Consider the following 25,901-nt stretch of genomic DNA (forward strand, 5'->3'; position numbering starts at 1 on the left):
ACTGTGTACGAGGCCTGCCAACTCGCATCTGCTCTGTGCAGTTTACTGATCCCAGCCGGGGCATTAGGGGAAGTGGCAGCATAGTGGTATCATCACTGTAACCCGGAGACCCAGGGTGATGCTCTGCGGACCTGGGTTCAAATCTCACCATGGTAGAATTTGACTTCAATTAAAAAAATCTGGAATTAAAAGTCTAACGATGACCACAAAACCACTGTTGTAAAAACCCGTCCGGTTCACTAATGTCCTTTAGAAAAGGAAATCTGAATGGCCTACTCCTGCTTCTGCTTTTTTACATTTCTATATCCTTACCCTGCCTATATGTGACTCCACATTCACATGCAATGTGATTGACTCTTAACTGCCCTCAAGAATGGGCAATAAATGCTGGCCCAGCCAGCAACACCCACATCCCATGAATGAATAAGAAAAAGTACCCCAGGAGCTGAATTCTCCTCAGCACTCTTAGATGAGAGAGAGAGTGAGAGAGGGCAAACGCTCTGGGATGTCATTCCTCACTGTTGTCTAAAAGGGGATGGTGTGTGAGCATTGAAAACCTCAGAGGCAAGTGTGATGTTTTCTGTGTGGAGTAGCCCATTGACCCTCACTACCAGGACTCAACCTATGAAGAATGGACTTGGGGGGTGGGGGGAAGATGGTAATGGAGAACCGTTCATGCCAGGAACTAGATCCCAGTAAGAGTTAATAGCCCCAGGAGAGGGGTGGGGAAAGTAAATTCAGAACATGGGTCTGGTTGGAAGTGGCAAAGATTTCCTGATAAAGGAGTTAGGTAGAAAAACCTTGAGTTAGAAAGAAAGGCAAAAGAAAAGGAAGGGAATAGACTGAAAGAAATAGAAGTGAAAAGGTTCAGTGGGAAAAAAGGGGTAAGTTAAGGAAAAGAAGAGATTGTAAGAGGCAGAAATGCAAAAGCTTGAACTTCAGAGAGACAGGTTAGTGAGGAAAGAAATAGGTTAAGAGATAGAGAGCTTCAGAGAATCATAGAATCCCTAAACTATAGAGGGAGGCCATTCAGCCCATCGAGTCCATACTGACCACAATCTCACCCAGGCCTGATTCCCATAACCCCACACAATTACCCTGCTAAAGAAAGAAGTGAAACACTCTAAAGTGGAACTTAAAATGAAAGAAGGAAGGAGAGATAATGATTCAGAGTGAGACATTGATTCCTTTGAGGAGTCTGATTTTGCTAAGGGGTGAATCTTCCAGACCTGCCCAATGCAGGAATCGTCATGGGCAGGAAGGATAATTTCACAGACTGTTGAGTGGTCCATTAGCTTGGGCAAGAGTTTCTGGTCCTGGGAAGGGGGTGACTAGAAAATCACGCCAAGAACCTTCAGTTAGTGTCTAGAGAGTGGAGTTGAAGGATATTTCACATCATTTGAAAAGAGAGCAATGAAACTGAACTGGTTAAGAGATGTGTCAAGTATATTAGAATCCCTACAGTGCAGAAGGAGGCCATTCAGCCCATCGAACCTACACCGACAACAATCCCACCCAAGTCCTACCCCATAACCCCATGTATTTACCCTGCTAATCCCCCTAACACTAAGAGGCAATTTAGTGTGGGCAATTTTCGCCTGGTCAATCCACCAAACCTGTTACAGAGCGTTCCTTCACGTACAGAATGAAAGTGCATGCAGGGTGACAATCCAGCTGAACATGGCACAGGAAGCCATTCAAGTGGGGTGACTGAAAAGGAATGTAACAGTGGTAGGGGACAGTATAGTGAGGAGGATTGACACTATTCTCTGCAGCAAAGAATGAGAGTCCAGATGTCTGTGTTGTTTGTCCGGTGCCAGGGCTCTTGACATCTGGAATGGGGAAGGATCCAGTTGTTCTGGTCCATGTAGGCACCAATAACATAGATAGAACTAGGAAAGAGGTTGTGCATTGAGCCACCTGGCACCAGTGTTCTTGTGAACCACATAACCAGGGAAGTAGAGAGGATTCTCAACTTTCATAGCAAGGGCAAGGAATCAAATGTGGAAAGATGTGATATATCAAATGCAGATCAGCTAGAAGAGGAAAATAGTAAAATGGGAAACGAGAGCCAGAGAATGGGAGGAAGGGACAGAGAGAAAAAACCCAAGAAGGCACCAACAATCAATGCTGGGTGTGACAAAGAAAACAAAATGACAGAACTAAAGCGTGACATAGATAGGATGCAAGACTGGGCGAAGAAGTGGCAGATGGACTTCAACGCGGATAAATGTGTAGTGGTCCATTTTGGCAGGACCAATGGGATGCAGGAGTACAATATCAAGGGTAGGAGTCTTAGCTGGGTTGAAGAGTAGAAGGATCTTGGGGTCCAGATCCATAGGACTCTTAAACCGGCCTCGCAGGTGAAGGATGTGGTCAAGAAGGCATATGGTGTACTGACCTTCATTAATCGAGGGATTGAGTTTAGGGGTCAGGAGGTAATGCTGCAACTTTATAAGACCTTTGTCAGACTCCACTTGGAGTACTGTGCACAGTTCTGGTCACCTTATTACAGGAAGGATGTGGAAGCTATTGAGAGGGTGCAGAGGAGATTTGCAAGGATGTTGCCTGGATTGGGAGGCATGCCTTATGAAGATAGGTTGAGGGAGCTAGGTCTCTTCTCCCTGGAGAGACGAAAGTTGAGAGGCAACCTGATAGAGGTTTATAACATGTTGAGAGGAATAGATAGGGTGGATTCTCGGAGGCTATTTCCCAGGCCTGAAATGGTCGCTACGAGAGGACACAGGTTTAAGGTGCTGGGAAGCAAGTACAGAGGAGATGTTAGGGGAAAGTTTTTCACTCAGAGGGAGGTGAGTGAGTGGAATCGGCTGCCGTCGGTGGTGGTAGAGGCAAACTTGCTGGGGTCTTTTAAAAGACTTCTGGATGACTATATGGGATCTAATGGCATTGGGAGTTACAGATACTTCTATGGCTTGGTAGGTATAGATATGATCGGCGCAACTTGTGGGCCGAAGGGCCTGTTTGTGCTGTAGTGTTCTATGTTCTATGTTAATGACTCTGTATCTGAATGCATTCAGCATTCGTACCAAAGTAAATGAATTGATAGCACACACCCCAGAGACAGTGATGCAGGATGACAGGAATTGGGCCCTGGATGTTAAAGGGTATATAACATTCGAGAAGATTAGGAAGCTAGGCAAAGTTTAAGTTCACAAGTAGGCTTATGTGAAGTTACTGTGAAAATCCCCTAGTCGCCACACTCCGGCACCTGTTCTGGTACACGAAGGGGAATTTAGTACCTAATGCACCTAACTTAGGGCAATGAACCTAACCAGCACATCTTTTGGACTGCAAGAGGAACTGGAACACCCGGAGGAAACCCACGCAGATACAGAAAGAACATACAGACTCCACACAGACAGCGACCCAAGCCAGGAATCGAACCTAGGTCCCTGGCACTGTGAGGTAGCAGTGCCTCGGGTAGTATCAATGATGCCACTGGTGCAATAGTTAGAAAAAAAATTATTCAGATCAGGATGTAGAATTGGTTTGGGTGGAGATGAGGAGTAGCTGGGGAAAGAAATCACTCAGAGGACTCGTCTAAAGGTCCCTTAACAGTAACCACAATGCAGAATGAAATATACCAGAAAAAAATTGAGTGTTCATGATGAAGAGATGGTAATAATCATAGGTGACTTTAATTTCCATATAAACTGGAAAAATCAGATTGGCAGTAGTAGCTTGGATGAGGAGTTCATAGAATGCTTTTGAGATAGTTTCTTAGAGTGACACGTTCTGGAATCAGCCAGGTTATATTAGACTTGGAGTTGTATAATGTGACAGAATTAATTAATGACCTTCAGAATAAAGGCACCCCGAGGCAGCAGCAACAAAAGTATGATTGAATTTTACATCCAGTTTGAAGGGAAGAGTGGGTCTAAGACTAGTATTTTAAACTTAAATGAGGGCAACCACGTCGGCATGAAAGCTGAAGTGAACTGGGCCAGGGGATAGATCAATGGAGTAGCAGTGGCAGACATTTAAGGGACGTTTCAGAATATTCAGAAAACAATTAGTCTTCCTCTAAAGAAAAATTCTAAAGGGAGGACCCACCATCCGTGGCTAAGCAAAGAAGTTAAGGAAAGCCTCAAAATTAAGGAAATAACATATGATTGTGCAGGTTCGATGGTTGGTCAGAATATTCTGGTGATACTGTGCCTTATGTTTCTTGTAAGGGATATGTTTAACATTCAGCTCTGTTTTGTAAGGCAATAACTAATCTAGGAAAACTTTTAAATTAATAGTGAGGAGAACAGGGTAAATACTCATTTTGAACATGGGGTGTTTGTTTTAAGCAGAGCTAATGCAATTGGGTTTACTTGGGTTCCCCAGAGGGTTTCACAGTTGAGTTTTGATTAGGTTGATTTACAGAGACAGAATCATGTGATTAATGATTACAGCTAAGCTTGCAGAAAAGAAAGAGTTTCAGTTTCATCTTAAGGTACAACCATTTGCTGCCTGGAGGTGGCAAAAGATAGCAGTGTCTTTCTCTCTTTCTCTCTCTCCAAAGGCTTTCTGAAAGCTCGAGACTATGTACCTGACTCAAACCAAGTACATCTGTGTCTTACTGACTAATTTTAAAGAGGGGTTTAAGTCTATAAGAGAAATTTTGCTTGATTGGAATTCATGGTGATAGGTTGCAATTACGAATTGTATCTTGTCATTAAATGTTGTTAATTGTTAAAGATTAAGCTAATTCATTTGTTATAGTTAAACTGTATTGTTAATTAAAGCTTGTTTTGATAAAAGCTTCCTAGTTTATCAGTAGAATCGTACTTAGGTTGAAACATTAGTCCTCGCATTAATGCCAAAACAGAAAATTGTTGGGGTCTAATCTGGCTTCAGAATATACCTTGGGGTTTCTGATCTCGCACCCTAACAATGTAAAGGACAGCAGAGAATGACTAAAAGGTTAATCGGGAGAAAAAAATTATAGTATGAGAAAGATGGCTAGGAATGTAAAAATTGATAGCAAGACTTTCTACAGGTTTTTTTTATAATGGAGAAGAGCAAATGAAGTGAGTATTGGTCCTCTTGAGAGTGAGAATAGGGAGTTAATAGTAGACAATGAGGAAATGTTGGATGAAATTAACAAATATTTTTCTTCTGTCTTCGATTAAAGGTAGAAAAGTAAAGTTGCCATAGTCCCAGATGACCATAGGCTGCCCTTCGCTTCGAGAGGGAGAACTGATTAGTGGTCATTTAATGCGAGGGTCACCACAAGTCAGGCAAGGGGCAAAGTTGACAAGGCGAGCCTTCGTGAGTTTGCAGACGGATGTAGATAGGTTGAATGGGCGGCATGGCAGCACAGTGGTTAGCACTGCTGCTTCACAGCTCCAGAGACCTGGGTTTGATTCTTGGCTTGGGTCACTGTTTGTGTGGAATTTGCACATTCTCTGCATGGGTTTCCTCCGGGTGCTCTGGTTTTCTCCCACTGTCCAAAGATGTGCAGGTTAGGTTGATTGGCCATGCTAACGTAGCCCCTTGGTGTCCTGAGATGCATAGGTTAGAGGGATTAGTGGGTAAATATGTAGAGATATGGGGGGCAGGATTGTGGTCAGTGCAGTTTCAATGGGCCAAATGGCCTCTTTTGCACTGTAGCGTTTCTGTGATCTTCTATGAATGAATGGGCAAAAGTCTGGTAGATGGAGGATATTGTGAGAAAATGTGAAGTTCATTTTGGCAGGAAGAATAATGAAAGCAGAGTACTACTTAAACAGGGAATGACTGCAGAATTCCAAAGTGCAGAGGGATCTGGGCATTCTCCTGCATGAAGTTAGTATGAAGATACAGCATGTAATCATGAAGATTAATGGAATGCTATCCTTTATTATGAGAGAAATAGAACATAAGAATAAAGACATTATGGTTTAGTTATACAGGACATTGGAGATGGTTCAGAGGAGGGTTACTAGATTGATACCTTGAATGAATGGATTGTCTAATGAGGAAAGATATCAATTGAGTAAAACTCCTTTGAACTGTCTCCAACTCATTGACATCCTTTCTTAAACAAGGAAACCAAAACTGCGCACAATATTCAAGATATTGTCTCACGAATGCCTTGTATCACTGGAGTGTAACATCCTTACTTTTAGTTTCGGAATATAGATTCAGGGTCAACATGTGATGAGTCACCGGGCACGAGCGAGCTGCAACCAGCACAGGGGTAAAAGATGGCTCATTTGCAACTCCTCACCGCTCAAAGTTACAACTGAGTTCTGCCCCAAAGGCTTCAAATAAGATCCTCAAATGGCCAGAATACAGGCAATGGCTAATCAGTATGCAGATTGAGATGCTGTATACAATGTCTTGCCTATCTGACGACCTCCTGTCACTGTCAAGGAGCAGAGAATCATAGAATCCTACAGTGCATTAGGAGGCCATTTGGCCCATTGAGTCTGCACTGATCACAATCCCATCCAGGTCCTATCCCTGTAACCCCATGCATTTTACCCTAGCTAGTCCCCCTGACACTAAGGGGCAATTTAGCATGGCCAGTCCACGTAACCTGTACATTTTTGGACTGTGGTAGGAAACTCTAGCACCCTGAAGAAAAGCACACAGACATGGGGAGAATGTGCAAATTCCACACAGACAATGGCCTGAGGCTGGATTTAAACCTGGATCCCTGGCGCTGTGAGGGTGCAGTGCTAACCCATTATGCCACTGTGCCACCCAAACATGAAGGAGCCTGGCACGAGTGCCCTTCTCAACTTGAGGTACCATATTGGCAATACGTCACGTGAGGGCAGAATTGCAGCCTCCAGTGGAGATAAAGGTCTGAATATCCTTCCCAAATGTGAGTAAATCCTTTCCGTTCAAAGCACTGTCAGATTTCCAAGATGTTTTTCTCCTGTTTGTGCGCCATAGTTTTTACACAGGTTTATTTGCATTATGTTTCCTACGCCAATAAACTCTTTTATCAGAAAAGTTGTCTTTCATTACCCCACAGTGCAAAGAAATGGCATCCTGTGACTCATTCGCATCATTACTGCAAGGAAATCTGATTACTCCTGTAGTCATGATTGCTCAGGGAACTGCAAGTTTGAATGCAAATCTTCAAAAGACATTGTTTAAATTAAGGTCCCTGCTGAAAGTAATGCAGCCGCTGTTCTCTAATGGTCCCTTAATGCTCTCGTAATGTTGTTTACTTGCAATTGAAAATGTTCCAAAGGTTCAGATTCAATTCTTTGAGATTAAGCAATCTTATAACATGAATACGCAGAAGGCTGATGGGATTTGGTGGTTCACTGGAAAGTAAAGGAACAAATGATGTCAGTTGTATAATCCAATAGCCTGTAAGCTGAGTCAGTCAATGCAGACATCATACAGTTAGAAACAGACTGGGACCAGAGGGAGTGACAGCAGTGTAACCTGCAGTCACAATCTCTCCAATTTTATTACCATTGAATTCTGGTCTTTGTGCGCTTCCTGGTAGTGGAGATGCCGGCGTTTGACTGGGATAAAGACAGGAAGAAGTCTCACAACGCCAGGTTGAAGTCCAACAGGTTTATTTGATAGCACAAGTCACTAGCTTTCGAGGGTGACCTGATGAAGGGGCAGTGCTCCGAAAGCTAGTGGCTTTTGCTACCAAATAAACCTGTTGGACTTTAACGCAGTGTTGTGAGACTTCTTACTGTGCTTCCTGGAGACCAGTTCTGAAACCAGAGGTTTGACATAATTTTCCCTGTCTCTTCTGTGGATATGGGCAAGGCTGTCAACGCATTCACTTCCTACTCCAAGAAAATGGCGGCAGGATTCCTCCTTGTACAACTTTAATCCTTGTGGTGACAGCACACACACAATGGCATTACTGGACCCAGCAGCAACTATGAAGGAATGTTGATACATGTGAGTGTATGACTTAGAGAGAAATTTAACATCTGATAGTATTGCCATGACATTTGTTGTCTTATTCTTCCTGATGCAGAGATTGTGGGGGATAGGGCTGGACGGATATGATGATGGAGGGGTGCTTTAGAATAACTTCAGAACATGTATGCAGGGAAAATAGAAAAGGAATTCTTGCAGTAAGAATGTAAGAACTAGGAGCAGGAGTGGGCCATTCAGCCCTTCGAGCCTGCTGTGCTATTCAATACGACCATGGCTGTTCTCATCTCAGCCTCAACTCCACTTTCCTGCTGGTTCTCCATAACCCTTCAACCCATTACTCATTAAAAAACTGCCTATTTCCTGCTCAATGTTACTCAATGTCCCGGCATCCACCACACTCCGGGGTGGTGAATTCCCCAGACTCACCACCCTTTGACAGAAGTAGTTTCTCCTCATTTTTGTTTTAATTCTGCTACCCTTATCCTAGAACTATGACCTCTTGTTCCAGATTGCCCCACAAGAGGAAGCATCTTCTCCAATTCTTTCCTGTCAAATCCCTTTGTCATCTTTTATATCACAATTAGATCTCTCATCCTTCTAAACTCTGGAGAGTATCAGCTTAAACTGCTCAATCTGTCTTCATAAGACAAACCCCTCATCCTGGAATCAATCTGGTGAACATCCTTTGAACTGCCTCCAATACAGCTATATCCCTCCTCAAGTAAAGAAACCAAAACTGTACACAATTCTCCAACTGCTGTCTCACTAATGCCTTGTATAGTTGCAACACTTCCCTACTTTATACTCTATTCCTTTGGAAATAAGTGTTAAAATTCCATTTGCTTGCCTTATTACCCACTGTCCTTATAGTTACATCTCGCCAACCATGCTTTATGCATTCATATGCAAAGCCTTTGAGTTTGTTTCATTATCAAATTTCTCTACTTTTACATGATTTCTTAGTGTAATATGATGTTCACATGTTCTGTCTCTTTTATTTTCTGGTAACAATCCGTCTCATCACTAACCTGCACTCCTACCTTCTCCTTTAACTTTGATTTTCTAATTTTCCATGCATCTGTACCCTCCTCCCACTATTTAGTTTAAAGCCTATCTATAGTTTTAGTAATGCGATTTGCCAGGACCCTGGTCCCAGGATAATTCTGGTGGAGCCCGTCCCAAAGGAACAGTTCCCTCCTTCCCCAGTACTGATGTCACTGTCCCATGAATTAGAACCCATTTCTCCTTCACCAATCTTTGAGCCGTGCAGTTATCTTTTTAATCTTATTGACCCTGCGCCAGTTAACTCATGTCTCGTCCAGTAATGCAGAGATTATTACCTTTTGGTTTTGCTTTTTAATTGAGCCCCTACTGCTCATATCCCCTCAGCAGAAACTCCATCCTTGTTCTAACCATATCATTGGTACCTATGTGGACCATGACAACTGGATCTTTCCCCCCGCTGTCCAAATTCCTCTGCGGCCCAGATGAGATATCATCAACCTGGCACCAGGTTGACAACATAGCCATCGGGACGCTCGGTCCTGACCACAGAGAGTAGTGAATATGCCCCTGCCTATACTGTCCCCGATTATGACTACATTTCTCTTCTCCACACCGCCCCCCCAAATTGAACAGTTCCCTGTACCACTGTGCTGTGGTCAGTTTGTTCATCCTCCCTACAGTACCCGCTCTTGTCCACACAGACAGCAAGAATCTCAAACCTTTTGAACAAGGGCAAGGACTGAGGCTCTTGCAACCCTACCTCCTGGATCCCTCTACCTGCCTCACTCACAGTCACACCTTCCTATGCCTGACCACTGACTAAATTCAAGGTGGTTAGGCTAATGGGTGTGGCTGCCTCCTGAGAAAGTGCAGAATGTAGTGTTACAGTTTTACTTAGGGTGTAGAGAAAGATCAACTTAGTGCAGGGTAGGTCCATTCAAGTCTGACAGCAGCAGGGAAGAAGCTGTTTTTGAGTTGGTTAGTACGTGTTCTCAGACTTTTATATCTTTTTCTCAATGGAAGAAGGTGGAATAGAGTATGTCTGGGGAGGGGAGTCATTGATTATGATGGCTGCTTTTCAGAGGCAGTGGAAAGTGTAGACAGAGTCAATGGATGGAAGGCTGGTTTGCGTGATGGACTGGGCTTCATTCTCTACCCTTTGCAGTTTCTTGCGGTCTTGGACAGAGCAGGAGCCATACCAACCTGTGATACAACCATAAAGAATGCTTTCTATGTGCATCTGTAGAAATTGGTGAGAATCGTTACTGACATGACAAATTTCCTTAGTCTCCTGATTAAGTAGAGGTGTTGGTGGGCTTTCTTAATGATAGCGTCTGCATGGAGGGACCAGGACAGGATATTGGTGATCTAGACACCTAGAAACTTGAAATTCTTGACCATTTCTATTTCATCCCCATTGATGTATAGGCATGTCCTCCACTATGTTTCCTTTAGTCAATAACTGTCTCCTTCATTTTGTTGACATTGGGAGAGAGAGATTATTGTCATCGCACCAGTTCACCAGAGACAGAGGCTGTACTCCTTCTTGTCACTGTTTGAGATTCGACCCACCAGGGTGATGTCATCAGATTTGGCCACACAGTTATAGGTGTATAAGGAGTATAATAGGGGACTGAGGACACAGCCTTGTGGGTCACCGGTGTTGAGGATGACCGTGGAGAAGGTGTTGTTGCCTATCCTGACTGATTGTGTCTGTGAGTTAGGATATTCAGAATCCAGTCGCAGAGGGAGGAGCCGAGGCCCAGACTACGGAGTTGGGAGATGAGTTTTGTAGGGATTAATTATATGCAATAAAATGTTAATATTCCAATTTAGGAGTAGTTTGTCTGTTGCTATTAGTGTAAAAATTGACAGAATAAATTTGAAAATAAATGAGTGAATAAATTACTTTAAATCTGGATTTAGGAATGATCTTCCTCTTTATTTATATTATTGCCGATTTTGTCAACATTTACTTTAACAGTAAGTTGTAATTCATTTAGTTAAGAAAGCCATCATCCACTCTTTGAGCTTGCCCAGGGAAGTTAGATGCTGTATTCCTCCCTTGCATCAGTATATTATATCAAGATGCTACTTTTCATCAGACTATGAAGCAAGCTGATCGACTGAAGTGGCTTCACATGGTTTTTACAGGCCAGGGCTGAAGGCATCTAGTCCAGCTACAATATAGAGGATCCATTACAACTCAGAATGTGTACTTTACAAATCTCAAGGTGTTACTTAGCTGGCAAGAGTGTGATGCAGACTGATACCCAGGGCACAGGCTCAATCTCCATACTAGCAGTAATAGTTCATGGAGGCCTACTTCCTCAACTTGTATCCCACTTCTGTTGTGGTGGCCCTCAAGCTACACACAGACAATTGCCTCTCTCTCATAAAGAGAGATGCCAATGCTGTTTTGTGGGCTATGGATAATTACCTTACATTTAACTCAATCTCAGGGAATTTACATAGAAACTAGGAGCAGGAGTAGACCATTCAGCCCTTTGAGTCTGCTCCGCCATTCATTTTGATCATGGCTGATCATCAAATTCAATATCCTGATGCCCCCTTCCCCCCATAACCCTTAATCCCTTTAAACCCATATCTAATTTCTTCTTGAAATCACATCATGTTTTGGCCTCAACTACTTTCTCTGGCAGTGAATTCCACACATTCATCACTCTCTGGATGAAGAAATTTCTCCTCACCAGTTCTAACAGGTCTACCCCTTATCCTCACACTATAACCCCTAGCTTTGGATTATTCTGAGCCTGTGTGCATATTTGACACCCGCAAGGTAAACATGCCCATCAATTCTCTCTTTCTCATTCTCTCTCGTCAGGTACCATGCCCTAGGAAGGCATTGACAACAATGGATTTCCATAGCTATGCTTGGCGAGATATTGCACTGGTTAGGCATTTCTGCAGGGTTTAAGCTGACTGGGAGACTTTCACATTCTTACCACTTGCCATAGGCATATTGGAAGGGTTGAAGAGTTGATACTCAACGTACTTGGCTGCATTCTGAACACATCTTCCTCAGCCATCAAGTCCCAATGTGGATTTCTGGCTGAAAGGCAGGGACACCACCCACTGCACCAGCAGACCACCGCCCCCCCCCCCCCCCGCCCCCCCCAACCGGTTAACCTCTGGCTCATAACCCAGTGCTTTCCCTTCCATTGTGGAGCTTCAGTGCACTGAATGGCCTCCTTCTGTATCACCATGAGTCTGTGACTGAGCAATGTATGCCTGATGAAGATAACATTTCAAGTGTAAAGAATCTTTTACCGCTCCTTCAAATCTTCCATCTTAAAATTTGCTTAGAACATTTTAAATCAGTTTGACCCCTTTTTAACAAAAGAACAGCAGTTTGATCATTCTAGCCCCTCAAACCCATTCCACTGAGCTCTGCCACAGCTGAACTCTGCCTGTTGTTCTGATCAGCCCTTTGTTCTTCTGGTCAAACCTGTTGTGATGTTGCAGCACTCCTGAAACATTGAACAAATCTTTTCCGTTTCAGATGTTGGCTGGCTCCAATGTTTTTCTTCTCTGAAATCACCACTTCAATCCTTCATTTTTGGAGAAACAATTTCAGGTTGTAAATGGAGCTAATACGTGCCCTCTTTATCTGGGTCAGAGAAACCATTCCGCATTCAAGACCCAAGACAATTGTTCCTCTGAGGTGTGTGTTGAATGGCGGGGCACTCAATTAGCTGCTGTAACTTCAGCAGAACTGCAGATTATCCAAGGATGTTAAGTTTCTTCTGACCTTCCCCTGACGTCACAGTGGCTGACTGGGAAACTACCTGCATCACACCAATGAACTATTCAACTGTGGGAGCAATCATATCCAGACCACCTCAACACATCGATTCTTAACAGCAAGCTTCAAAAGCAGTGATCAGAGGCCAGGGCCATGACTGATCTGTTTCTCCACATTCAACCGCTTATTTTTGATTTGATTAATTATTGTCACTTGTGTTGGGATAAGTGTTAAGTATTGTTTCTTGTGCACTTTACAGACAAAGCATACCATTCATAGGGTACATAGGGGAGAAGGAAAAGAAAGAGTGCAGAATTTAGTGTTACAGTCATAGCTAGGGTGTAGAGAAAGATCAGCTTCGTACATAGTAGGTCTATTTAAAAGTCTGATGACAGCAGGGAAGAAACTGTTCTTGAGTCAATTGGTACGTCACCTCAGACTTCTGTATCTTTTTCCCGATGGAAGAAGGTGGAAGAGAGTATGGGGTGCTTGGGATCCTTGATTATGCTGGCTGCTTTCCCGAGTCAGGGCGAAATGTAGACAGAGTCAATGGATGAGAGGCTGGTTTGCATGATGGATTGGGTTACATTCACAACCTTTTGTAGTTTCTTGTGGTCTTGGTAAGGTGATTAAAAGTGCGCTCACTGCATAAAAATGCTGAGAATTAGTTCACTAGGGGAGCTGATGGCCAAGTGGTATTATCGCTCGATATTGATCCAGAAACTTAGTTAATGTTCTGGAGACCCAGGTTCGAATCCCATCATGGCATTTGGTGGAATTTAAATTCAATTAAGAATTAGAATTAAGAATCTACTGATGACCATGAAACATTGTCGGAAAAACCCATCTGATTCACTCATGTCAAGTAGGCAAGGAAATCTGCCTTCCTTACCTGGTCTGGCCTACATGTGACTCCAAAGCCACAGCAACGTGGTTGACTCTCAACTGCCCTCAGGCAATTAGGTTTTGGCAATGAATGCTGGCCGGCCAGTGACACCCTTGCCCCACGAATAAAAAAAAGCACAGAGCAGAGATTAAACAGGAATATCTCTCATAATACAAGGAGCCTTTGATTGGTAAAAAGGTCACTAATGCAGTTTTGGTTTCAGGTTTCAAACTGCATGGCCAAGTATCTGGACTGTAGCCAGAAACACTGTTCGCTTAACGTTCTGTTGTAGTTCTGACAAGATTTAATTAAAATGGAAGCTATGGTTATCTCGCACTGCTGCAAAAACACAAATCAAAGAAGGTGTAATGTGAAATCTAGGCTTCAAACACAGCTAGGTGATTACAGATCAAATAGATGTTAGCCAAGCTCAGCAAATGGCAGCAATATCAGCTAAACATTAGACTTTGAACTGGGCCGTGTGCTTACTTGTTGGCCTAGCTCAGAAAATCCACTGCAGCTCTGGACTTGAGAATCTGGTGCTATCATCGCGAATCAACAGTCCATACAAAAGTGCTGTCACTTGCTGCAGGAGATGCTGAGGTAAATATTTGCCAAACCATTAATCTGATACATCAGTGACTTGGAACAACCGTTTAATTAAATTGGGTTCAGAACTCTTGTCAGCAATAATTCGCAAAAATGCAAAGTTGAACAGTCCTCTCTGGTCAAGTTAGTGAGGGACACAAACCTGCCTGTCCAAGAAGCTTAACAGCAGATATGTGTTGACAGCTGGTCACTGAAAGGTTTAAAGTTATATTAGTTTGAACATTACACACATATTCTCATTGAAAAATGTACAACCTGAGAAGTTTGCAGTACACTTGTCTGCTCCCAAAAATTACTCCCCTTCAACCACCCGCCGCTCAACTGTTATCCAATTTTCAGAGAATCCCTACAATGCAGAAGGAGGCCATTCAGCCCATCGGGCCTGCACCAACAACAATCCCACCCAGGTCCTATCCCCTTAAACCCATATATTTACCCTGCTAATCCCCTGACACTAAAGGCCAATTTAGCATGGCCAATCCACCTAACCTGCACATCTTTGGACTGTGGGAGGAAACCAGAGTGCCCAGAGGAAACCCACCAGACACTGGGAGAATGTGCAAACTCCACACAGACAGTGACCCAAGTCTGGAATTGAACCCCGGTCACTGTTGCTGTGAGGCAGCAGTGCTAACCACAGTGCCACCATATTGCCATTAATTTTAATTTTTTTCCACACCATGTGTCCTCACCCTCTGCATTCAACAGTTTAATTTGAACTGCAATCCTCCTAGGGTTGCCAACTGTGATCCATTGTTTTCCTGGAGGCTTCATCACATGACTTGCCTCCACGCTCCATTAGTAAACCAACACATCTATCCTTGTGACACAGTGCCTTCCTACACCAATCCAAAAGCATGAAGTCTCATTACCTAACTGGATGATGCTTAACTATCAATCAAACAGCCTTTAATTTACATTTTCAACATTTTTATATCAGGTAAGGAGAAACATTGAAAGGACTTTTTTAAAAGTTGGCTTTTTTAAATCTGCCTATGACAGGGTTTCACATAGAAAATGTCCTGGAGATTGATCTTAAATTCCTCGAGAGTTGGCAGTCCTAGGTCCTCCCCCTCTGCTACATGTGGACCTGTGTTCCATGGTTCCAGAGTTACATTCTCCCAATCTCCATTACATTTTCAGTTTCAGTTTATCGATTCCTTTAAATATTCTGATCATTTTAATAATGTCTCTCCCAAGTCCTGTTTCTCCTGTGTGAAAAGATGTTTAAACCTTTGATTTCTTAAACTAGTTCTCAGTTTGGGTGCTGTTCCCTGTCCTGTTTTCAGTGTCTGGATTTTTTTGCTATTGCTCAGTGCCCAACACTGAACTGAGGTGTTCACTGAACCCAGATGTAGCTGACCAATCCACACTGAATTGACAGTGAATTGACACACCATCCACCCAATACACTGAACACAGACGTAGCTGTACCAGTGCCATCTAGACACACAGTGGCTGGGAGTTACCTCGGATTTTGTCACCGTAGCTTTATTCTTAGCGCAGCCTCACCCCTGTTTATCTATACAAGTGGGATTTCCACCTCACCACCAGTGAAGTTATGCCAGTGAAGCAGGAGAAATTCCTGGACACTGTCAGCTATTGGAAATTGTGCACTGTTCCTCTAGTTAGACATCCCAATATCCAGTTGGCTTCCTTTATCTTTCCCTGATGCTGAAGATTACTCTAATGGCCTCAGTCCAACAATAAGCTCTCTCCTGTGTTATACCATTGCTTAGTGGCACTGAGTTTGACATATTTACTGTTCTTCCCAGGTTTGCATCCATCACCTTAAATGCCATTTGCCACTCATCGGCCCCCTCATCATTTCCCACGTGCCTTAGTATTTGGCTTGGATCTTCCATATTTCTTAACATCCCTATCCCCATCAATCTTAACCCAACTTAGTGTCAAATGCAAAATTGGACCCTTCTGTTTCTGCCCCTAGCTTCCAAGTAATTAAAAAACATTTCAACCAGTAATCTCCCTCAGACTAATCCTGATGACAACCTGGTGTCATCCCCTCCCACAGCGAAGCTGCTTCACTCACAGCTAACCTTTCATTCTCTCCAGTTCAGCCAATTTTCAATTCACCTACAGTATGGCTGGGATCTAAATTTTCCATCATCATGCCCTGGGATATGGACATCACTGGCAAGGTCAACCTATTGCTGGTCTTCCTTGAGAAGTTGGTAATGAGCTGCTTTCTGAACGTTTGCGGTTTGAATGGTGGAGGCACAGGGAGTACTGTTTGACATAGGGAACAACAAGCTTTTGACAAAATGGTCGAAGAAGGTGAGATATTTGCAAGCTGGGGTAGTGTATGGAGGTGACAGTGTTCCCATGTACCCTTGTCCTTCTAGGTATTGGAGGTTGTGGGTATGGGAGATGCTGTTGAAGATGCTTTGATGAGTTGCTGCAGTGTATTCTCTCGATGGTACACACTGCAGGCACCATGCACTGGCAGTGGAGGGAGTAAATGTTTAAGGTAGTGGGATGCTTTGTTCTGGATGGTTTGGAGCTGTTTGAATGTCGCTGAAGCTACACCCACCCAGGCAAGAGAGGAGAATTCCATCAAACTCCTGATTTGTACCTTGTAGGTAATGGACAGGTTTTGGGGAATCAGGAGGTGAGTTACTCATTGCAGAATTCGCACTCTCTGATCTGCTGTCGGGGCACTGGTACTTATGTGGCTGTAGTTGAGGTCTGGTCAATGGCAGACTCCAGGATGTTGACTGAAGAGGGGGGGAAATGGAGTTGGGAAATTGGGTGGGCGGACGATTAGATTTGAAAATAGTAAAGCCATTGAACGCTATGGGAGGTGGTTAGACTGCTTCCTATTGGAGGCAGCCATTGCCTGGCACCTGGGTAGCATGAATGTTACTTGCCAACTATCAGCTGTATGTTATGTAGGTCTTGCTGCATGTGGGAATGAATTGCTTGGGAATTGGGAATGGACAACCTGAGGAATTGAGTGGTGTGTAATAAATTGCAACACCAGTAATTTATCATTTCCTCAACTAATTCCAGTTTTTTTTATTAGGTGATGCCTCCCTCCTTCCCTCCCACAAATCTGTGCTGATTCCCTCTTACCACTGTTAGGATTTTTTAAAAATGAAGAGTCACCTCCTGACTCCCCAGTGTCTGTCCACCATCTGCAAGGCACAAGTCAGGAGTGTGATGGAATACTCTCCGCTTGCCTGGATGAGTGCAGCTCCAACAACATTCAAGAAACTCAATACCATCCAAAATAAAGCAGCCCTCTTGATTGACACCCCATCCACCACCTTAAACATTCACTGCCTCCGCCACTTTGGAGATGGTAGCAGTGTGCACCATATACAAAATGCCCCACAGTAACTCTCCTTCGACAGCAGCCCCCCCTCTCCAAACCCAAAACCCCTGTTGCCTCCCTAAGGGCAACAAGCACATGGGGTTACCACGTCCTGCAAGATCTCCTCCAAGTCGCTCACCATCTTGGGATGAAACTATATCGCCGTTCCTTCACTGCCGATGGCTCAAAATCCTGGAATTCCCTCCGTCACAGCACTGTGAATATGCCTACACAGCAGGACTGCAGCGGTTCAAGAAGGTGGCTCACCACCACCTTCTCAAGGGCATTGAGGGCCTGGCAGTATATACTGGCCCAGCCAAAAAGAGTCACATCCAGTGAACGAATAAAGAAAAATTGAAAATAAAGTGGAAATAATTCAATTAACTTAATGTTTATCTTTCAGAAATGTGCACTAGGGAGGAAGGAATAGATTCACAATCCAATTATTTAGATGGAATTGGATGCAATACAATTGCGGTATCAATGAATATTTAAACCAGCAAGGAGGTATACATGTGAAACTTAATAGAATATTGCAAGGTCAATGCTTCAACCTGTGTTGCATCTATCTAAATAAATGACCTGGTCACAGCCATTTGTAAACTTCTGAGCTTTGCAGCCTCTATTCAAATAGGCAGTGCATTATGAGCAGAGGATACAGTTTAAAATATTGCTAAAGCTTTAAGATCTGTGCTGCAATTGGCCATGCCAAGGCCAAGTTAAATTTAATGCTAACAAATGCCAGATATGAAATGAAATGTGAAAGAACATGTGATGAATAATGCAATAGAATCGGCACAGGGAGTCTTCAGGTTTGAAATTATGTCTAGAAACAATTAAATAAAATGTTGTGAATACAGGTTTACAGAAGTTAAGCTTTTAAGTTTACTTGTTAGTGTCGCAAGTAGGCTGACACTAACACTGCAATGAAGTTACTGTGAAAACAGTAGATGTGTGTTGCCACACTCTGGCGCCTGTTCGGGAACACTGAGGGAGAATTTGGCACGGCCGGTGCACCTAACCAGCGCGTCTTTCAGATTGTGGGAGAAAACCAGAGCACCCAGAGAAAACCCATGCAGACACGGGGAGAATATGCAGTCTCCACACAGACAGTGACCCTGTGCCGGGAATCAAACCCAGGTCCCTGGCATTGTGAGGCAGCAGTGCTTAAGCCACTGTTATCCTGTGTATAAGTGAAAACTGTAATGAAGTACAATATTATTGGCTCTAAATATAAGACAAATCCAACAGTGAAATCTGGAGAAAAGTCTTCACCAAAACCATTGGTTCTGAACTCACAACTATAGACAAAACGTATAGACGCATTAGGTGGAAGCTAAACAAACATGTGAAAGAGGATATAATAGAAGGATAGGTTGATATGGTTGGATGTAGAGACATACAAGGGGGTTTGTGTGGAGCATGAGCACTGGCATAGACCATATGGGCTGACTGGCCTATTTTTGTGCTGTCGATTCTATGTAATACACCAGTTCAGTTGTACCCCTAATCCCTCTTTCATGATGCCTTGTGAAACATCTGTACAATAGACACTGTTTCTTCACTGTTGCTACAGTTTCTGAGTATTAGGAGTCCATATCTCCAGGAACTACATGTTTTTTTGGAGAACTGGAAGGACATTTCATTGTTTGGATTATTTTAATACAAGATCACTTTAATCGGTGAGCAGGCTGCTTTTTGCAAGAAATCACAGGTGTTCAGCTAGATGACCAGCAAGATACCTGCTTCACTAACAGTTATTTTGTTTGCTTGAGTTAACACCAAAAAAAAAGCTGTTGCCAGACCTTGAGCTCCCGCTGATTGGCTGAAAACATCTGTGCTGGGAGAAATTCTCTCAGAATATTTTGTTTTGAACTCAGTTTTATGTGCGCATGTTTGCGTGTGTGTATGTGCGTGCATGCATGTGTGCGCCTTGGGAATAAACTGTGAAGGAAGACTGCTTCTCCCTCTCTCTCTTCCCTTGTATTTCCTGCAGTCCCAGAGTGTTCACCTGTAGCCAGACAATTCTCATCTAAGTATGTCATTCGTATCTTGAAGCTGTGATCAGCAAGAATTAACAAAGACAGCATTTCCCCAAAGATCCATCTAAAGATTTCTCGATAGCTACTGTAACCAATGCTGTCAGATCGACTTTTTTGAATTTTATCCTTTTCTGTAGTGTTCCCTCATGTTAACCTCTACAGAGATCTTATTCGTCTTGTCTATTATTTTGTGTGTGTGTGTTGAGATTTTTTGGAAGGCGTAAATCAGTATACTTAAGGATTATAAGTTGTATGCTAAAGTTTGAAATATTAAAATGGCAAGTTGCTAAGTTGAATTTGAAACTATGAATGAGATTTTACTGCCTCACTTGTCCCAAAACCATGAAATCCTGCCCGAGGTCAGAGGACCTTCCTATGCTCTATCCCTCGCCTGCTCCAATTCCTGCGGCAGGCGGGCCAGTAAAATTCCGGCCAATAAGTTTTGATATCCACACTACTGACTCTCCAGATGTGAGGGGGGGAAATGTTAAACTTAAAGTTTGTTATCAAAAAAAGCTTTGTCTCATAATAAATCAATTATTCTGAGCTTGTTGGAAGAAGCCTGTTTGATGTCTCTCTTATTCTGCATCCATCAGCAGCAAAGGTAAACAGTTGGCCGTTATGGTGAGTGAATTAAATATTTACACTATTGCTATAACCTGTGGAGTGATGGAGCAAGGGAATCTATACACTCCTCCCATCTCGGTTGTGACATTAGGTATCCATATTCTCTTTTAACAGGGTTTGTGCTATGTTGGCTACTTACCAATCCTTAGACATTCTCAACATCTCTAATTAAAGTGACAAGCACATAACCATTTTCCCAAGCTCCTTCTTTAGGTTTCTTAATGTGCAGTCCATCTGGACCAGGTTAAAGCTGATACAGGCTTGTAGTACAAGCTACAATACAAGCATAAAACATAAATCCAAGATGCTTAGAGTGACAAAAATTAAAGAGAGCGTGAGAGAGCTAGAAAGAGACACCACCATCTGATCAACATCAGTGCACTAATATTTTGAATGTTTTGATTAAAATCTTGAACGCTACCTCTGTTCTTTTCCTCCCCTCACATCTGGAGAGTCAGTAGTGTGGATATCAAAACTCATTGGCCTGGAATTTTACTGGCCCGCCTGCCACAGGAATTGGAGCAGGCGAGGGGTGGAGCATGAGAAGGTCCTCTGATCTCGGGGGGATTTTACGGTTTTAGGACAAGCGAGGTCATAAAATCTCTTCCATGGTTTCAAATTCAATTTAGCAAATTGCCATTTTAATATTTCAAAATGGAAATACTGGCCGGAATTCTCAGATGACGCACCCCCTACCACGGGTTTCCCAATGGCTTCAGTGGGATGGCTTCAGTGAGAATTCCCATTGGCACTGGCTAGAGAAACCAGAAACTAGAGGAACCCGCCATCAATCAATAGCACGCCATCCTCTGCCATTGAGAAATCATCGGGGAGAGGCATGAGAATCTCGCTCACTGTATGTTCTTTGTTTTAGTGGAGCAATGTTTCGTGTGGGTGTATTAATGTTTAATGTGGCCACTACTGATTTTAACAACATTCTTCATTAGGTCCCATAGCTCTACTTCCAATGTGGTGCAATGGGATTTTTTTTATTCATTCATGGGACATGGACATTGCTGGCTGGCCGGCATTTATTGCCCATTCCTAGTTGCCCTTGTTCAGAGGGCAGTTGAGAGCCAACCACATTGCTGTGGCTCTGGAGTCACATGTAGGCCAGACCAGGTAAGGATGGCAGATTTCCTTCCTTAAAGGACATTAATGAATGAGATGTGTTTTTGGACAGCGGTTTCATGGTTATCAGTAGATTCTTAATTCCAGAGTTTTTTAATTGATTTCAAATTCCATCATCTGCCATGGTGGGATTCGAACCCGGGGTCCCCAGGACATTAGTTGAGTTTCTGGATTAATAATCTAGCAATAATATCTCTAGGCCATCGCCTCCCCGGGATGTTGTTATTCTATAAGATTTGAGTTTGTGTTTTCTACACTATTCCTCTTTTTCTTCACTAATTATTCTGAATGGGCCAATTGTTGCTAGGGTACCTTTCAACAAGCCGCAACACCCTTCAATACATTGGCACCTTTCCCGCTCTGCAACCTCCCACAAACCACCAGCATCTCTTCACCTGTAAACAGTCTGTACCAGCCAGCATTTTACTGCAGGGTCTCCCAGGGGTCTGGGAGCGGGGGCTTTCCTTCATGTCAGCTTATGTTTTGGGGAAGTGGCCAGCCTTTGCCAGTGATCAATCCTACAGCTCTAATGCCACTGCCGGAGGGTTCAGAAACCAGGCCTTGAAAATGCCTCAACATGAAGGTGCCCTCTTATTTCCCCTCACTGACTTAGCAGTGGCCAACTCTTTCAGCTCTGCTGCTGAGGATGCCCAAGCTGTCAGTCCTCTGATTGGGCCACACTACTGACCTTCTGATTGGACCGCACTACTGATGTTCTGATTGGACCAGACAACTGACCCGCTGATTGGGCCATGCTGCTGACCTTCTGGTTGGGCCAGACTACTGACCCTCTGATTGGGCCAGACTACTGACCCTTTGATTGGGCCAGACTACTGACCCTCTGGTTGGAAAAGTAACTGAGAGGGAGGCAACCTTCCACAATTGGATAGTGGTCCCAGCATCGGTCTCCTAGTTGGCCAGGGAAATCCCTTCTGTGTCCCATTGTCTGTCCCTGTGTGTTTAGGACCTGTTTTTAGCGAACACACTGAGATTTGCTAATTTTCGGTATAACCAGTGTGGCCTCTCCGCAGCTGCTGTACAAGCAATACTTACTCTAGTGCAAAGTTTTGCAAAGCAGATTTTTCTCACCAATGAACTTTAAAATCATTAAATTGTGGAATGTGACCAGTGGCGTGAGTGTTATAAGATGACTGAGTGTGCACATGCACTACTGAACGGATTGAAATGAAGATTATGTCCCTTCCATTAAACTTTGAAGATGGTTTAACTTGTGACCGAACTGACATGGATATAAAAAGTCTCGCCAATTACACAACTGAATCAGAATAAAAATGAGAATGAATTAAACATCAAAGGATGTCTTACCAAGCCTTCGAGGGACTGTTATTTCTGTAAATGCAACATTCATTCCTTCATCTATTCTTTGAATGTTCAGGAAGTGTTGTTTTTGTGCTTTTAATTTTCTCCAGTGAGGTGAGGCCGTCTCTGATTTCACACAGGGATATGCGTCTTATCTACTGGAGCTTTGCACTCGCTCCTAAGTTTTGTGAATGAACAATGAACATGGACAGGCTATTTATTCTCAAGCTCTCTCTCAGCCAAACCCAAACCCAGAGGCAGAGGCAGATGAAAATGTTTTGAAGAGTTATCTGGCAAAGATTATAAGAAAGCTGGGGGGCCGATTGTCAACACTTGGCTGCCTGTTCCCATCTGAAAGACAAGTGGCCAGCAATTAAAAATCAGCATGGGGAGGCAACTGACCCATTCCTTCTTTAACACCCAAGATCCCCCATTACAATTTTCAGACGCAAGTGCCATGCACTTCTGTCCAGTCTGCCAGGCCTGGAGCAGCCCTACCAGCTGTCCTTACAGGGATAACAGGAAACCGCTCACAATATGGCCTGGCAGCCTACTATTTTTGTTGTGGTGTGTAGGAGCAACAGTCCTCCTCTTGAGCCTCCTTAAAGTCCCAGCAGACTGCTGTCCTGATCTGGGTGGAGGGAGGTGGGTGTGGAGAGAATGACCATGCAAAGGTCCGTTGACCCCGAGCGGGATTTTCCAGTTTTGGGGCGAGCATGGCCAGAAAATCCCGCCCACAGTATGAGTTTGATAGCGTGTCCCAGGATTAACAGTGAAATTTTACTGCTCACCAGACTCTCCTGGCTATACTAACATTTGGTAAATGTCAGATTCGAGCTAAAACTAACAGACTGATTTATTTACAAGTAAACTAATTACACAAAAATTGAAAACACAGAAAGATATGAATAAAATGAATACTTTTGTAACCACAGAGATTAAATCAATCTACAGGAACTTAAACAATCTTTTATATGTATTTGTTAGATATCTGATCATCTATAGAATACTGATTTCTGTAACTTAACTGTTGTACTGTTTGTACGTGAATAAGCTTGAGTTCCTCCTGCAAAAACTTTGCTGTCAGTTTTGGATACAGCATAAACCTAACTAAAAATTAGAGACCAATGTGCTTTGTCTATATTTATATAAATATAAACCATTATAGCATGTAACAGAGTTAGATGGAACTTTAATACAAAATGTTTTTTGTGTATGGCAGTACATTTCCATGTTCAAAAGACACTCACCACCATCTTAGTCATCTTTGCTCTCTGAACCTGATTTTACATACTCTGTATTGCTTGTGATTATGCAAAAAGTTCATTTATTAGTGTCACAACTAGGCTTACATTAACACTGCAATGAAGTTACTGTGAAAATCCCCTAGTCGCCACACTCCGGTGTCTGTTCGGGTATACTGAGGGAGAATTTAACATGGCCAATGCACCTAACCAGCATATCTTTCAGACTGTGAGAGGAAACTGGAGCACCTGGAGGAAACCCAGTCAGAAACGGGAAGAATGATTCAAACTCCACACAGACAGTGACCCAAGCCAGGAATCAAACCCGGGTCCCTGGTGCTGTGAGGCAGCAGCGCTAACCACTGTGTCAACGTGCTGCCCTATATTAGCATTCAATGTACCTTTAGCCATAAAATTGCCAGCACTCTCTGTGCCTTCTATTCTCCAGGGGCTCCAATTTCTGTATCCTCAGCTACAAATAAATTAGCAACAGTTCAGGTATCCTGCCCACACCCCACATCTGCGCACATACATTGAGCAGCAGGAATCACAGGACAGTGATCAGGAATGTTAAATATATTTCATCCCCATTCCCTGCCTGCACCCAGTAATTCTGACAGCTGAAATACAGACTTCATTATAGAGCAGATTACAATGTCTCCTAAATGTTTGCATCAAACTCCCCCTTCAGGTGCGACTGCGATTGTCTACGCCGGGCTGATACCTGACATGATTAAAAAGCTTCGCACAGAGCTGGATGAGATTCAGGAGTTAATATTGAAAACCCTGCACTTTTGTTTACTTGTGGACACTAAGCAGGCCCTGGACGCCGACGGTGTATCAGTGCTGAAGACCAAACTCACTCACAGCTCACCAACCATCAGGACTCTGGCTGCACAAGATCTCATGGACATCAGGTAAAGGATGAGCTTTCTGAATTAGATACATAATCATAAGTGGACATCAGTCAATATCTTACTCCAAACAGCAGAGAGCAATAGACACTAATCTAACCTGTCCAGTGGGAAATTGATTGGATTGGATTGGTTTTTCACCCCACCCTCTATTTCACCCCACCCTCTATTTTACCCTCCTTTGAATTCAGTAGAATGATTATGCATTTGCAAAGTCTATTTCAAAGATGCTATATAAATGCAAGGGTTTGTTGTTATTGAACATAATAAGAACATAAGAAATAGGAGCAGGAGTAGGCCATCTAGCCCTTCGAGCCTGCCCCGCCATTCAACAAGATCATGGCTGATCTGAAGTGGATCAGTTCCACTTTCCCGCTTTCTCCCCATAACCCTTAATTCCCCTGTCTATCAGAAACCTATCTACCCGTGACTTAAATATATTCAGCAAAGTAGCCTCCACCACTTCAATGGGCAAAGAATTCCAGAGATTCACCACCCTTTGAGAGAAGAAGTTCCTCCTCAACTCCGTTCTAAACTGCCCCCCTTATTTTGAGGCTGTGCCCTCTAGTTCTCTATCCTTTCTGAGCGGGAAGAATCTCTCTACCTCTACCCTATATAGCCCCTTCATTATCTTATACGTCTCTATAAGATCGCCCCTCAGCCTTCTAAACTCTAACGAGTACAGACTCAGTCTATTCAGTCTCTCTTCATAGTCCAACCCCCTCATCTCCGGTATCAGTCTAGTGAACCTTTTCTGTACTCCCTCCAAGGCCAATATATCCTTTCGCAAGTGCAGTGACCAAAACTGCACACAGTACTCCAGTTGCGGCCTCACCAGTGCCCTTTACAGTTGCAGAAAGACCTTGCTTTGTCATTAGTCATTATATTCTAGGACATTAGTAATGTCCAAATTTCATATGAAGGGCTCAAACATGTTCCTGAAGGATAAAATCTATATTCCCATGGACAGAGGGAATAAAAAATAAAAATAGAAAATGCTGGAAAAACTCAGCGGGTCCAGCAGCCTCTGTGGAGAGAGAAACAGAGTTAATGTTTCGGGTCCATATGACTCTTCTCCAGAGTTAAAGAGAGGGATTCACATGCTGAATTTTATGTGGTATAAGAGGGGGTGGAGAGCAGAGTCAAAGGACAGTGATAGTTGGGAG

At 43.3% G+C, this 25,901-nt stretch overlaps 1 protein-coding gene across 1 annotated transcript in view; it reads left to right on the plus strand.

Moving 5' to 3' along the window:
• The window catches only part of rsph14 (radial spoke head 14 homolog), a 625,753-nt gene that overhangs the window by 576,450 nt on the left and 23,402 nt on the right, over positions 1-25,901 (plus strand). The window contains exon 4 of the mRNA XM_080208528.1: positions 24,513-24,738. Coding sequence (XP_080064654.1) covers positions 24,513-24,738 — 226 coding nt within the window. The remainder of the gene's footprint in view (positions 1-24,512; positions 24,739-25,901) is intronic.

The sequence above is a fragment of the Carcharhinus amblyrhynchos genome, chromosome 20 (assembly GCF_965287045.1).
Source record: "Carcharhinus amblyrhynchos chromosome 20, sCarAmb.v2.hapA, whole genome shotgun sequence".
NCBI classification, from domain to species: domain Eukaryota; kingdom Metazoa; phylum Chordata; class Chondrichthyes; order Carcharhiniformes; family Carcharhinidae; genus Carcharhinus; species Carcharhinus amblyrhynchos.